General features: G+C 47.5%; 1 protein-coding gene and 1 long non-coding RNA gene across 2 annotated transcripts; one reads left to right on the forward strand and one right to left on the reverse strand.

Annotated features, from left to right (window-relative positions):
• Nucleotides 1-487: 487 nt before the first annotated feature.
• On the reverse strand, nt 488-3,908 carry LOC146760897 (kinesin-like protein KIF20B). The gene is made up of 4 exons (XM_085545961.1): nt 3,758-3,908; nt 3,427-3,565; nt 1,942-2,126; nt 488-559 (listed from the first exon to the last, which is right to left on the reverse strand). Exons 1-4 carry the CDS (start codon nt 3,806-3,808, stop codon nt 488-490), a joined length of 447 nt encoding a protein of 148 aa, XP_085402087.1. The 5' UTR covers nt 3,809-3,908.
• A 5,228-nt stretch (nt 3,909-9,136) lies between these two features.
• Nucleotides 9,137-10,947, forward strand: LOC146760898 (uncharacterized). The gene is made up of 2 exons (XR_014945045.1): nt 9,137-9,346; nt 10,233-10,947. It is a non-coding gene; the product is annotated as an uncharacterized LOC146760898 (long non-coding RNA).
• The last annotated feature ends 5,065 nt before the right edge of the window (nt 10,948-16,012 follow it).

Consider the following 16,012-nt stretch of genomic DNA (forward strand, 5'->3'; position numbering starts at 1 on the left):
CACAGAGAATCCCCACCTCTCATACAAACACCAAGTATCTGGAAGTCAAGACGCTTGCCCTACACATTTGCAAAGACACGCCTGCTATAAAGCTTGCTTTTTCACTTCCAAAACCCAATCTAACATCTATAGTTGGGCTAGAAATATTCAGAACTCTTCAGTCTTTACAATATAGAGAACTGAACTAGTAAGGACACTTCGTTCTGACTTTTTAGGGAAAAAAAAGTATTTAGTGAGTTCTTAAGTGCCCTAAAGGCCTGTCGGAAAACCACTAGGGATCTTATCAGAAATCATACTCTTTTTCTTTGTTTTACTTTCACCTCATAAAACCAGGTTATGATAGATGTCCCAGTAGTCTCCAGCCATTTTCTGCCCAGATGTCCTGCCCATTATTCCGTTCTGTTACAAATAAAAGCTAAATAATCCCTTTATTATCAGCATTAGCCAAAAAAGCCAGTCGTTGACCTTACAGAAGCTTTTCTAATTGCTACTGTTTAATATAAAACATACCCTTAGAATCAGCTGGGGATTTGTCATTAGTGCTGTTGTGATGGTCTACCTACGAAAGAAAACAGAGACTTTAGGATTTATTATTGATGTACAGCACCAATACACCAGTGGTTGCTTTTATTTATTTATTTATTTATTTATTTAAAAGCAGCTGTATTGCTCTACCACAAAACAATACAGTATAGTTCCAAGGTGCCAACACAAAAATCCTGGCTACACATTTTGACTGGTTTCACCTTACTACTCATTTCTGACAATTCCTTTACTATAAGATCTGATGCACTTCAGCTTCCTGATTCAGAAAGAAAAAGAACAAATAAGGAGAGAATCCCCAACAGGAAAAGGAGTTATTTAATAAGATGATTTTCAATAGCCCATTTATAATCTGCATTTTACCCTTCATGAATCTTGGACTCCTGAAATATTTTTCTTATTGGGATTTTCTTAATTCAGGACTTCCATATCCTATGGCTTATTAGGTCAACTCTCAGAAAAGGAAGTTAAGGTAGAATACTCGATCACTTAATGTAGATAAGCAGCTTATTATTTCTTAACTCAGGCTATCAAAGTGTTACACAAATGAAGTTATGACTAAATTTTGTAAATATAATATTTTTAAGTACTTTGGTCATAGAAAATACAGAATAGCTCCCAACATGTAGATCTCATGATGTTCATAGATGTATACTCAGTTCCCAGGCTTCAGGTTGTGTTGCTTTTTTATAGAACACAAAAGTAGAAAGAAATTCTCATCTACTGAAGAGGAGGAATCTCACCTACCAGATACAGTATGCTTAGAAGTAAAACTTCTAACATAGAAGTTTTCATCTACATGACACTCACCCAGATCTGGCTTTGTATAGTCAGCAAAGCTTGTACCTACTTAGCTTATAAGGTCAAGTATTTTACCTAGGAGCACGGTTCTTGAAACTAGAGGAGGCACCTATATCGCACGATCGCATCTTAACTCTCTAATGGAGTAGGATGAGATCAGCATATAGCTGTCCACTGCATTTTCTTTCCACATACTCACTAAACCTAGAACAGTTTTACACATCTTTGGTTCATGTAGAAGACACGTGCTGTTTTTCCCCGAAATACTTAAAGATCATTGGAGCCAGACTTCATACTCAGCTGTGCTCTTGAAATAATTCAGAAGGAATTTTACTGCCACCTGCCTTTCACACTGTGAAGTCCACACTTAACCAACTCATCAGTAAGATCAAGTTAATATACTCCACAACTAAAATACCCCAGTGCGGTGTAGCACACCACTAATAAGATGTTTCATTCTTTTTCAGCAGGAACAGAAAGACAAATAGAAAACTGTGTGTAAATACAGAACCCTCTTTCATTACAGAATGGAAAGGATAACACTGAACTATCACAAGATGCATGTACTCATCATTTCTTTATAAAGTAGTTTCCTACCTCTTTTGTCAGACGAAGCAATGAATTTTTAAGAGCAATTTCTTCTCTCACTTTGTCATTAGTCAGTTTTACGTAATCTCTCCACCTAATAGGTTTCAGATCCATTTTTGTGTATAGCCTTCCTCCAACAGTTTTAAACAACATATCCATTGTCCTTGGCAAAATACCAACATCATCTTCTGTCCCTGTAAGCAATACACAAAAGAAGGGCCAGGTTACTATTGTAAGCAACATATAAACATAAATGAAGACAAAGATAACTGATTCTAATCTCAAAGTATACACAAAGAATTTAGAGGCCAGTTACAGTCTGAAGCAATGTTTGCAGTGTTACTAGACTGTTCCCTGAAAAATACTGGCTTTAAGCAACAGCTCACATCCCATTCCTTAGACATTACAGGGCATCACTTTAAAACAGCCAGAATATTCTGCATAAGCTTAGCCTTAAGAAGAAAAAATAACCCACAGCAAACTCCCACATTTAACAGACGTGCAGATTTTCAACTGTTTACCAGGCTCCCTTCCCGCTCTGAAACAACCCTGAAATAACAACCAGAGTGATGTCTCTGCTACAACATTCCGTTCGTCCCACAAACCCTATTTATAAATATCTACAAGTCTCATAAAAACTGTTAAAGTAACTCAGCTCCTTTCCCATTGCCTTTTCTTGGAGCACACAACTACCTCCACATCTTGCCTACTTCACGCCTTAGTTTTTCCACTGTCACTAAATACCAAGCAAGCTTCAGTGTTTTAAAGTCAGTCATGAACACAAGAGAGGACAATACGCAGAAGAATTTCTATAGTGCTGTATGGAAGGTGCATAGAAAGATAATTTTTGAACATACTACCCTGTTGATTCTTAATATTTAAGTCCTAAAAAGGTATTACTGTGGGAAAGTCTTCAGCTCCATGCATATAAAACTATTGGAAATACATAGTAACAGAACACTAAATAACAGAAATAAGGGGAATTTGTTTCCTGTGAACCCAATCGTTTCATTTGTTATGACGATATTAAACATAAAAAACAACTGCTCCCAGCCAGAAAGGACATTGATGTATTATTTCTGTACTACTAAAGCTCAGGGAACACAATCTTCTATGCTGCTGTTATTACTAAAATCAGAAATTTGAAAAAAGATTGAAATACTTTGATCAAATGTTTCAGAATGTTTAATTTCTGCCTACTATAAATCAAACTCAGACATACTTTGCCTTCAAATAAAGAACAGCATTTAAGATGCACGCATTTATAGTAGGAACAAAAACCAAAGTTATTGTAGTATAGACTGTCTCACACACTTGTAAATTTAGTAATATTTGTTATGGAAGAAGACGACTTTTCAAGGCTACTAATATTCAAAAGAAGGCAACGTACAAGGCCTGTTGAGTAACTAGGTAAGAAGTCATAACATCTCTCTCTTCTAGAAGTAGTTCTCACTATAAGAAATTAATTCAAGGAAAAAGCATTTCTGCTCATACCTTGGAATGTGTAAGTTTTCCCAGCATTTGTAACGCCATACGTAAAAACAAGGCGATTACATCCTTCTAAGAACTCTTTCACTGGTTGCTTCACAGTACCTTCAAAGAATTCTTCTTGAGTTGCTTCAGGTCCAAACACCTGAATGTTACCAAGAAGCTGGTTAATCTCTTTATTTTGTTTAAGCAATATTTAGGTACTTGTAAGGAGTCAGATACACGTTGATAATTCTAAAGACAGTTAAGAAAAACTTGTTTGCTTTATATGAAGTAACAGAAGACAAGCAACTTTTTCCACAAATAACTTAATATCATTTAAAGACAATTAATTTACCCGTGAAAAGGTGAACTTCTGTGTTGTCTGTCCTAAAGTTTTATCGCTCATTCTTCCCAATGAGCTCTTAGGGGACTTCAGTATAATGCTTGTTGAGTCCTCAAGTGAAACACATCCCTATTACAAGGAAGCACAAGTAATGCAGGCATGAAAAAAGTTTTAAAAGGTCATCTTACAGGAAAGAAAACATATATACTTTAAGGGTTGTTTTTTTGTTTATGATTAAATAAATGCCTTACCTGCAATCCATTTGCTCTCTCCCGTGCCGTAAAGGGTTTAATACGCAGGCAAACTTGTATGCGTCCCCTAGGCTCCAAACTAGACCTCTAAAATTAAAGAGCTGGAAGTTAGAAATCTGACTAGATCCTCTGTTTGATGATTAGCACATTAAAGCAGTATTATTTTCATCATCCTATTGTAACAGACTCATTTGTTAACACAGGAAGTAATAATATTTTACTGTTTTCACAAGTGCTTTGGACCCTGCTAAACTTCTTTGTCAGAGCCTAGAATTTCAGAACAAGTACTACTGCAGCACACTCCTGTACTGCATTCAGGCCAACTATAAACAAAAGTACTCCATTATTGTGCTTCTGAGACAATGTTAGCTTCATCCACTAATACCGGTGCTCCTCATAAGGTATCAAAGCAACACCACACCTCTTGGTCTAGTCTATGCACAGTCTAAAAGCATAGTGAAGATGATTTTCATCTCCTCTGTAAGATTCTAATGTTTCTTATAAAGAAAAGAATTAAGGTGGTTTTTTTTTTTTGAGAAACAAGCTGCCTTTGTGGTCCTGAGGGCCCCTTTTTGTCACCTGTTGGGCATAGCAAGAGAGCTTTTCTTGTACAAATCTATGCCCTGTGTACCTTTCTCCATCCCAAAACCTAGAGTTGCGGTGCAGACACTGGATGCTGACCAGAGCAGTAAAAGAACAGAAGAGGGGAAAAGCAGATACAGGTAAGACACCTAAAAGAAAGAAAAAGAGCAGAAGAGAAGGAAGGATACGGTTAAGAACAAAGGACAGAAGATGGAAAGTGCTATAGAGGATTGGACTGGACATGAGCAGATCAGAGCTACACCAAGGTGTGGCTTCTCCCTGTGTCCCTGTCCAACACTGGCAACATCCCCCAGTGAAAGGGATGATGCTGCCACAGCAGCTGATGGGGTTGTGGTCTGGGGTTATGTTCTATGCAGAGCCTCCAGAACCTGCTACAGACCCCCAGTTCCCTGCCACTTCTTTTTTGTCCAGGTGTCTGCACACAAGGAACAGGTGTTCCCCATGCCCTGCATGCTGGTAATTAGTGTGGGCAATTACTGTGTGGGAATTGGGGGAGGGAAATTCAGGGGTGGGATAGTGAGGAGGAATTGGAGGGGGCTGGGAAATTGTTTGGGTGGGACTGTAGAGATCAGGCATGACTGCTAGGATGGGGGATATTTGGTTGGAAATACTGTCATTTCTATTACTCATTGCTTTGTATGATAAGTTATTAAATGCTTTATGTTCCCTCTGCTACATCTCTGCTTGCAGTCATTTGTGCAGTGACAAAGGTCCTCAGCTCTACATGCCCACCTCCAGGGCAGGATGGAGCACCACAGATGGCAGTGTTCCACAGCTGCCACCAGCAGCCCCAGCTCGTCCCTCCACACCTGAGGTGTGAGTGGCTGTGAGAGGAATGAATGTCTCTGTGGAAGTGCAGCTCATTCCTCCCCTCTGATGGGGGCAGAAGGCATCTGCATTTCCCTCATGGCTCTTATTTCCTGTGTTACTGTGGGAAATGAGCTGAGCCACTGTGCCTCCCTACTATGGCAAGCTCTGCAGCTCTGCCACTGTCTTTATACTCAGCTGTTCCTGTGTGTAATGCTCCACACTTGGACCCTGCAGAGCCCAAAGGCCTCCTTGGCTGCTGTTACTCACCTGGACATTGAGGGTGCTGTGTCTCCAGTCTTGGAACTGCAGTCAACAAACACAAATGTGAAAGAAATAAGAAAGGATTCTTTCATTTCACAGGCTTTCATCTCCATTGAAAGATGTTCTGCTGTGCAGCACAGCTGGGAGCATTTCATATGTGCAAAAAAGGGGGATAGGCCCTGGCTGTGCCGGGCCCCCTTCCGGCCCAGGCCCCAAAGCAGCCCCGACTGTGCTGGGTTCCCCTCTCACCTGGGCCCTGCAGTGGCCTCAGCTGTGCCTGGTCCCCCTCTGCTCTGGGCCCTGAGCTGGCCCCAGCTGTGCCTGGTCCTCCTCCATCCTGGGCCCCAAGGCCCTGCCTCTGCCTGCTCCCCCTCTGCTCTGGGCCCTGAGCTGGCCCTAACTGTGCCAGGCCCCCCTCTGGCACAGGCCCTGCCTCAAGCCCCGCCCCCTGTGGGCAGCAGTGCTAGTGCCTGTTGGTTTTGCTCTCTTCCCTCTTCTTTCCCTGTTCTCTTCACAAATGCTTTCAGATCCCCCAGGATGACGTGCACTGACACTGCTGCCTTCTTCCTGCACAAACTTTCTGGGCAGCTCAGCTTTTTCTACAGAGCAGCGTGCCTTTGGAAGTGCTTGGAGGATGTAAACTAACAGCAAGAGAACACTGAGCTCTTCTGGGTCTTTCTAGACATGGCAAAGAGACAGGAGAGAGTGCTCAGACTCGAGTGGTTGCTTGTATGCAGAAATCACAGTTGTCAACACCTGTGCTGTTTTGCTGTAGGCAGTAGTGTGTGACAAGAAGCCTATAATTATCAATTTAGTGAACGTAATTAATTGTAACAGTTCCCCTTTCTTCTTCCCTTGACTCTTGGGTTATGGAGTTCTCCTATGCTATGTGCCGGTGTAATACCTCTGAGCCACAGCACTGTTGCGTTTAGCAAAGCTCATGGCAACAGGCTTTGGCCAACCTCAGAGCTACGTAGATGATGAGAAGATATCCGATGATAGGAGAGAAAATGAACAAGCTCCAAGGTAAGTGTTGTTTTTTCCTTCTAGTCAGCACACCATCGCTAAATCTTCCATGCTGTGACTTTTATCGTGACAGTGATGATCCCTTAACCTCACACCTTTAGCACAGCACTTTCTGTGGAGATTCCCACCAGTGACAAAGTATTAGTGCCGCTTTTCTGCCTGTTTCTTTTTTGTCTGTATTTTCCAGAATGTGGGTATTTCTTTCATTGCCCACAAACACTGCCCAGTGCAGGAGGAGGCAGGGACAAGAGTCAGGAGCAAGGGCAGAATAGTTTCTCAGTTAGTGAATGGAATGCCAGTGTTTTCTGCATATGGACTTGCCATAGTGCTTCTTACAAGGCCTAACAGTGGGATGAAATGTGCCCTGAAGCAGGTGTGCTTGCAGGAAGGCAAAAGAGAATTGCAAATAACGCTAAGGGGGGCCAGTAAGATGATCAGAGGGCTGGAGTACCTTTCCTGTGAGGACAGGTTGAGGGAACTGGGCTTGTTGTGCTTGGAGAAGAGAAGGTTCCAGGGAAACCTCGCTGTGGCCTTCTAGTATTTGAAAGGAGTGTATAAACAGGCAGGGGAATGGCTGTTTACAAGGGTGGATAGTGATAGGATAAGGGGGAATGGTTTTAAAGTTATATGGGGACGTTTAGGTTGGATATTAGGTTGATGTTTTTCACACAGAGGGTGGTGACACACTGGAACAGGTTGCCCATGGAGGTTGTGGATGCTCCATCCCTGGAGGCATTCCAGGCCAGGCTGGATGTGGCTCTGGGCAGCCTGGTCTGCTGGTTGGAGACCCTGCACACTGTGGTCCTTTTCAACCCAGGCTATTCTATGAGTCTATGGCTGTTTTTAACACCAAAATGCAACTTGGCTTGTAATTGTTTCTAAAATGATCTGGTTCGTCCTGTTTGGAATGTGATATTTCTACAGCAGAAGGATGCAGAAGTGAAAAGGCTCAAAACGCTACTGAAGGAAATTGCCAAATGTCAGGACAACCTCGAGGAAGCAAATGAATCCATAAGAAAACCATCGAGATGAATTATTTCCTATGGCCAGACCACGGGGGGGCAACGAGGCGGCCGCCACCCACCCCCCATCTCCGTCCCCTTCATCCAACATGAAGGGGGTGATGACGGCGGGGGGCCGAGCCCCTTCTCACACCAACTGGCTTTCGGGTCCCATTCCCAGCGTTTCCCACATGGCGTCGAACATGCGGCGTCGCCTGGAGGCATCCCAAGGTGGGGGGAGGGTCGCAATTGAGCCGCTACGGGTAAAGGAAGGGGAGGCAAAGAGGAGTCGGAGACACCCCCCATCTCCCGGGGCCTTAGGAGCTGAATAGGGCATTGACCGGGAGGAGTGGGGGGGGGGGGGAAACCGGGAGGGGCGCAGGGTGAGCCTTAATTCTGCTCCCCCCGACTCCAACCGCACCGATCAGCCCTGAGCCCCCCCCCCCACCTGCAGCAGCACCGGCAGGATGTGGAGGCGATGAGGGGGGGTCGCGTTGTCGGGCTCCAAACGGAGGCAAAGCCGTAACCCCCCTCCGGGGCTCCCCATCGTGCCAAAGCCCTCCCGTAACCCCCCCAGGCTCCGGGCGGCCAAACGCCGCAGGTAGCGGCTGCACGCTTTGGGCCGGGGAGGGCCGGGCGCCCGAGCCAATACTCTCAGGTATCCCCGCAGCCCCCCTTCGTTTTGGGTGGTGGTGGGGGGCGCCCACGGGGGTACACGAGCAGCAGCAGCAGCAGCTCCACCTGTAGGGGGGGGACACACAGCCCTCCGTGGAGACACAGCTGACACGTCCCCACTCCTCTGAGGACACCACCCCCCCCCCTTCCCGGGATCGCCTTCCTCCGGCTCTGTAGGCCGTAGGAACCAAAGCAAGGGCGGAACGCCAGTGAAGCAGATCGCGTTTCCCAGGGGACTCATTTCCGCAGAGCACGCGTTCCCTCCGGGGGAGCGGGTTACGGCACGGACCCATTGGGGATAATGGGGGGAAGGGGGAGTGGAGACCGGAGAGGCCTGACCTGGTTGCGTGGGGCGGAGGGGGGGGAACGGCAGAGGGAGCGGAAGAGGTTTGTGGGCTGAGGGCCGCCAACAGCCGCCCCCAAGGCTCCAGCATGGTTTAAGGGGGTATTTTGGAGCTAAGGGGTGGATTTGAGATCCATAGGGTGGGTTTAAGGGGGTATTTGGGGGCTGAGGGGTGGATTTGGGGTCCATAGGGTAGGTTTGGGGGGTATCTGGGGGTTATGGGGTGGCCTTTGGGGGTTTTAAGGTGGGCTTGGGGGGTGTTTGGGGGCTGTGGGGTGGGATTAGGGTGCAGTGGGGTGGGTTTGGGGTCTATAGGGTGGGTTGGGGGAGGTATTTGGAGTCAGTGGGGGCACTCTAAGACCCCAGTTTAATGGGGGGGGCGGGGGGGTCTCTTTGGAACCAAATTGGGTTGAAGGGGAAGGGGCGTGGGGGGCAATCTTTATGCCTACGGCGCCCCCTAGTGGTCACCCACAGCCACGACAGGGGAACTTTGTGTCCTTCCGTGCAGGGGGGCAGAGCTTAGGGGCGGGCCCATATGAGTGTATATGGCCCGGCCCCCTCCCATCATCAGCGCTTCCTGCCCCGGGGCTGCGCCGCACCCAACGCTGCGTTCCGGGTTTCTATATAAAGGGTGTGTGTGTGTGTGTTATTAATGAGTATATATTGAAGGGGGGGGGGGTGGGCTTTATTTTGGGGAGTTGGTAAGGGAGGAGAGGGCAGTGAGCGGCGTGACGCAGTGCAACAGCAATCCTTGCTGCTCTCTCTGCTTGTTTGCTCACAGGCATGTTTTCATGCTGCATGAAGGCTTTCTAAAGCTGTTAGCAGGGTCACTTGGGATAGGAGGAGGGGAAACAGTTTCAGGCAGAAAGAGGGAAGATTGGCTTTGGATGGGAGGAAGAAGGATTTGGCTGGAGGGTGGTGAGGCACTGGGATGTCTTGCCCAGAGAGGTGGTGGGTGCCCAGACAGGCTTTCAAGGCCAGGCTGGACCAGGCTCAGAGCAACCTCATCTGGAGGTAGGTGTCCCTGTTCCCCGCAGGGCGGTGGGACCGGGTGCCCTTTTGGGGTTCCTTCCTGCTCCAATTGTTCCATGATTCTCTCATACAAAGGCGGCCACCGCATCCCAGACGGCAACTCGCTCTGGAGATTAAAATAAAAGCAGGTCACACTCTGCATCTGCTGCTTCCTGGCACCCCTCCCACTGCTGGGCAGGATGGAGGTGGCAGATGGAAAGTGCCATTTCCATCCCAAGACTGGCTGCAGCACCGCTCCCTTGGTGGCTGTGGGCACGTGTACCTTCAGTGTCACTGCATGTCTGTCCAGAGGCAGTTCCCACCCTGGGGCCGTTCTTGCTCATCCTGGGTTGCTCCTTGTTGGTGCCAGCCATGCTGGAGCTCATCCTTCAGATGTGTCTGCTCTGTACCAGATGCTCCTTCAGGATGCAGGACCCTCATCTGTGCTCTGCCTTCAACCCCCCTCCTGGGTGGCCGTGACTCCAAGCCCAATGGCTTCTTTATAGGTCAACGTGGGATCCCAGACTCCAACCCCAATGGCTTCCAAGGCCAACATGGGCTCCCATCATGGCCTGGTGAGACACGGCAACAGCTGAACGCAGAGCTCACGAGGTACGAAGGGGAACTGAAGGCTGTGATGAAGAAGCTGAAGGAGGAATATGGCGACGTCGTGACCTTAAAGGGCCGAAGCTATGAGGAAAAGATGAGGAGGAACCGGGGGGAGATGCTCTACAGGCTGCAGCAGGGCAGGAGAGCTGCTGCCATGGGGGGCATCAAGCAGCCAAAGGTGGGAAGGTGCTGAGGTGGAGTTTGGAAGCCCCACGGCTTAATTTGGGGTCTGGTTTTGGGTTCATTTTGCATCATTTTGGGCCTGTTTATTTAGGGTTTGGATTTTGGGTTCATTTTTAGGCCCACAATGTGTCAGTTCTGTGCGTTGAGGCTGAAGGGGGAAGTGGGGGGTTGGGGATGGGATGGAGGGGTTAATTGGTTCCTATAAATGGAAGGGAAGGATTTGGGGCCATCAATGAAGGGGTTCGTTGGTTCCTATAAATGGAAGGGATGGATTTGGGGTGGTCGATGAAGGTTCATTGGTGATGGGTTTGGGGTCATGGGTGGAGGTACATTGGAGATGGATTTGGGGCTGTGGATAAAGGGGTTCATTGGTTCCTCTAAATGGAGGGATGAATTTGGGGCTGTGAATAAAGGTTCATTGGAGATGGATCTGGGGCCATGGATGTATCAGAGTATCACAGTCTCATGCGGGTTGGAAGGGACCTTAGAGATCATCGAGTCCAACCCCCAGGATTTGAGCCTCCTGTGTAGCAGAGCGGCACTTCTACCACTTGCGACACAGGGGGGATTTGAACCCGGGCCTCTGGTGTTGCAAAGTGGCGTCCTTAACCACTGTGCCACCGGAGGCACACAATGTAGCTTCATTGGTTCCTAGAAATGGAAGGGGGGGATTTGGGGCCGTGGATGGAGGGGTTGATTGGTGATGGATTTGGGGATGGGGGCAGGGGAAGGGATTCATGATGTGGCTGCAGCTTTCTATAATGCATCATTTGGAGCCTTTTGAATGCTCTCTACTACCTGATCAACAACACCACCAGGCAGTACAGCTTTGTGGCATCTCCTTTAAAAAAAGGGGCTTTGGAAGCTGATCTATGACCAGTCCTATAAGCTGTGGCCATGGTGAAGCCAAGGAAATCAAGACAAGAATGTGACACGCCAATGAGTTCTGTTCCCTTTATTGCAGCACTGGGTGCGTGGGGATCACTGCAGCGACTACCCATTGATAGGCATAGCCTATACATGGTCATTAATCCCAATGACATGGGCAGAGATTCCAAGCATTAATGAACATCTCTGGTGGTGGTGGGATGAAGGCTAATAGCCATTCTCACTATAAATGCTCAACTCTCTAAGGGGGGGTGCCCAAACTGGTTCCTGTTGATGCTACGTCCAGCTGAGGCATCTGTTCTGCCATCTTATCTTCAACACCAGCACATCTGCAATCTTATTTTCAACAGCAGCACATCTGTCCAATCTTCCCTTGAAAGCAAACTCTGCGGCCCACTCGCAGTTCTGTTCCTGAGCTGACATTTACTCCAGCGCCTTTGTCCTTCAGGTTGGATCTGCTTAAGTTGTGCATGATTCACAACCCTAACTCTGACCCAAACGCCATCCCAAACCCTAAACCAAAACCGAACCCTAATCCAAGGCCGAAGCCTAACCCAAACCCAACCCTACCCTAATCCAGTGCCAAAGCCTAACCATAAACCAACACAGACACAAACCCAAACTCAACATAGACACAAACCCAAACCCCAAACCTAAAACCAACTGTACCCCTAACCCAAACCCAGCATAGATACAAACGCAAACCACAAATCTAAAACAAACCCTACCCCAAACTGAAACCCCAAACCCAACATAGACACAAACCCAAACCCCAAAGCTAAACCCAACCCTACCCTGAACCCTAATCCAAATCTAAAACCAACCCTACCCTGAAGCCAAATCCAAATCGAAAACCAACCCTACCCCAAACCCCAAACCTAAAACCTAAAAGCAAGCCTACCCCAAACCCAACATAGACACAAACCCAAATCCCAAACCTAAAACCAACCCTACCCTGAACCCTAATCCAAATCTAAAACCAACCCTGCCCCAAACCCAAATCCAAATCTAAAACCAACCCTACCCCAAACCAAAAACCCAAACCCAAAACCAACCCTACCCCAAACCCAAACCCCAAACGTAAAACCAACCATATCCCAAACCCAAACCCCAAACCTAAAACCAACCCTGCCCCAAACGCAAACCCCAAAGCTAAAACCACAGCTACCCCAAACTGAACACAGACACAAACCCAAACCCCAAACCTAAAACCAACCCTACCCCAAACCCAACATAGACACAAACCCAAACCCCAAACCTAAAACCAACCTTACCCTGAACCCTAATCCAAATCTAAAACCAACCCTACCCTCAACCCTAATCCAAATCTAAAACCAACCCTACCCCAAGCCCAAACCCCAAACCTAAAAGCAACCCTACCCCAAACCCAACATAGACACAAACCCAAACCCCAAAGCTAAAAGCAGCCCTACCCCAAACTGAACACAGACACAAACCCAAACCCCAAACCTAAAACCAATCCTATCCCAAACCGAACATAGACACAAACCCTAATCCAAATCTAAAACCAACCCTACCCCAAACCCAAACCCCAAACCTAAAACCAACCCTACCCCAAACCCAACCCAAAACCAACCCTACCCCAAACCCAAACCCTAAACCTAAAACCAACCCTGCCCCAAATGCAAACCCCAAAGCTAAAACCACAGCTACCCCAAACTGAACACAGACACAAACCCAAACCCCAAACCTAAAACCAACCCTACCCCAAACCCAACCCAAAACCAACCCTACCCCAAACCCAAACCCCAAACCTAAAACCAACCCTACCCTGAACCCAAACCCCAAACCTAAAACCAACCCTATCCCAAACGCAAACCCCAAACCTAAAACCAACCCTGCCCCAAACCCAAACCCCAAACCTAAACCCAATATAGACACAAAACCAAACCCCAAAGCTAAAACCAACCCTACCCCAAACCCAAACCCCAAACCTAAAACCAACCCTACTCCAAACCCAAACCAAAACCAACCCTACCCCAAACCCAAACCCCAAACCTAAAACCAACCCTACCCTGAACCCAAACCCCAAACCTAAAACCAATCCTATCCCAAACCCAAACCCCAAACCTAAAACCAACCCTGCCCCAAACCCAAACCCCAAAGCTAAAACCACAGCTACCCCAAACCCAAACCCCAAACCTAAACCCAACATAGACACAAAACCAAACTCCAAAGCTAAAACCAACCCTACCCCAAACCCAATCCTCAAACCCAAACCCAACATAGACACAAACCCACTGTGACCTTCAAGGACCCTCCTGTGCTGGTGTGTCACAATGACACTCTGACCTCATAGAAGCCACCCAGGGTGGGGCAGGGGCAGTGGGGCAGCACGGAACCCACCGGCCCCATTCTGCAATTGGTTCAGGTCCTGCAAGGAGCTGTGTGAGTGGTGCAGCAATGCGGGCCCAATTTGCCAGCGGAACATTAACAGCGCTGCAGTGTCTGAAGCTGCTGCAGGAGCAGAAGCAGGTGAGCAATGAATGGACGAGCAGCATTGGGTTGAGCTGCAGCTGGATGGAGGGCAACCTGCACAAGGCATGGCAGCATTGGGTTGAGCTGCTGCTGGATGTGTCATGTCACTCACATATACAAGAAGGGGAGCAGGGAGGACCCGGGGAACTACAGGCCGGTGAGTCTCACCTCCGTGCCTGGGAATATCATGGAACAGATCGTCCTGGACAACATGCTCCATTACATAAAGAATGAGCATGTGATCCGAGACAGCCAGCACGGCTTCACCATGGGAAGGTCATGCTTAACTAATCTTGTGGCCTTCTATGATGGAGTGACGGTGTTGGTGGACGAAGGGAAGGTGACTGATGTCATTTACCTGGACCTGAGCAAGGCCTTTGACATGGTCCCCCATCACATCCTCATCTCCAAATTGGAGGGAAGTGGATGTGATGGGTGGACAACTCGATGGATAAGCAATTGGTTGAAAGGCCGCAGACAGAGGGTGGTGGTCAATGGCTCTATGTCCAGGTGGAGGCCAGTAACGAGCGGTGTCCCTCAAGGGTCTGTCTTGGGATCGGTGCTCTTGAACATCTTTATTAATGACACTGATAAGGGAATTGAGTGCACCCTCAGCAAGTTTGCTGACGACACCAAGCTGAGTGGTGCGGTCGATACGTTGGAAGGAAGGGGTGACATTCAGAGGGACCTCAACAGACTAGAAAGCTGGGCTTGTGTGAATCTAATGAGGATCAACACGGCAAAGTGCAAGGTTTTGCACATGGGCCGGAAGAACCCCAGGCACCTGTACAGGCTGGGAGGAGTTGTCCTTGAGAGCAGCTCGGCTGAGAAGGACCTGGGGGTCCTGATGGACAAGAGACTTAACATGAGCCAGCAGTGCGCTCTGGCAGCTCGGAAAGCAAATGGGATCCTGGGCTCCATCAGGAGAGGGGTGGTCAGCAGGGATAGGGATTGTCCCTCTCTACTCAGCTCTTGAAAGGCCCCATCTGGAGTACTGTGTCCAGGTGTGGAGCCCTCAGTACAAGAAAGACATAGAGATTTTGGAAATGGTCCAGAGGAGGGCCATCAAGGAGCCTCCCAAAGAGATCATGCCATCCCAAACCATTCCCTGGTTCTTAATGACCTTCAAGGACTCTTCCATCACAAACCATGCTCTGCGTCTGTGACCTTCAAGGACCCTCCAGTGCTGGTGTGTCACAATGACACTCTGACCTCATAGAAGCCACCCAGGGTGGGGCAGGGGCAGTGGGGCAGCACGGAGCCCACCGGCCCCATTCTGCAATTGGCTCAGGTCCTGCAAGGAGCTGTGTGAGCAGTGCAGCAATGCGGGCCCAATTTGCCAGCGGAACATTAACAGTGCTGCAGTGTCTGAAGCTGCTGCAGGAGCAGAAGCAGGTGAGCAACGAATGGACGAGCAGCATTGGGTTGAGCTGCAGCTGGATGGAGGGCAACCTGCACATGGCATAGCAGTACTGGGTTGAGCTGCAACTGGAGGGCACCCTGCACATCGCATGGCAGAATTGGGTTAAGCAGCAAAGGGAGGGCAACCTGCTCAAGTCATGGCAGCATTGGGTTGACCTTCATCTGGAGACAGATAACTGGGGTAGAAATGTCTTTATTTTGTAGAGGAAAACAGGAATTCTTGAAACAATGGATTCTCTTATCCAACAAACCAACATTCAGTAAAGAAAATGTCTTCTTTGGGGATGAAAACCATTATTTGGTTTAGAAAATGCAATTTTTAGGGATGAAAATCATTTTATTTGTTAAGAAAAATGTATTTTTGCAAGGATAAGAAGTGATACTCAAGAATGTACCTTTTTTTTTTTCTGGGATAAGTACTGCTATTAATGTCAAAGTTCTCTATATCTTGACAGAAATCGATATTTCGGGTGGAAATGTCCTTATTTTGTAGAGGAATACAGGAATTCTGGAAACAATCTACCATGTTATGCTCCAAAGCATAATTTTGTAGAGATAATGTCTTCCTTTGGGTATGAAAACCAGTATTTTGTTTAGAAAATGCTATTTTTAGGAATGAAAAGAATTATTTTGGCAAGAAAATGAAACTTTTGCAAGGATAATTAGTGATAATTATGAGATTCCT

Source organism: Coturnix japonica, chromosome 4, assembly GCF_054131305.1.
Source record: "Coturnix japonica strain WE chromosome 4, WE-NBRP24, whole genome shotgun sequence".
Taxonomy (NCBI): Eukaryota; Metazoa; Chordata; class Aves; order Galliformes; family Phasianidae; genus Coturnix; species Coturnix japonica.

Bases quoted from the DNA above. Each gene is read 5' to 3' on its own strand.
- LOC146760897 (XM_085545961.1), bottom strand. From the start codon at position 3,808: ATGAGCGATAAAACTTTAGGACAGACAACACAGAAGTTCACCTTTTCA. The intron at 3,566-3,757 runs GTAAATTAATTG...GGTAACATTCAG, and splicing joins AGAAGTTCACCTTTTCACGG to GTGTTTGGACCTGAAGCAAC. The intron at 560-1,941 runs GTAGGAAACTAC...TTTCTTTCGTAG, and splicing joins TGCTTCGTCTGACAAAAGAG to GTAGACCATCACAACAGCAC.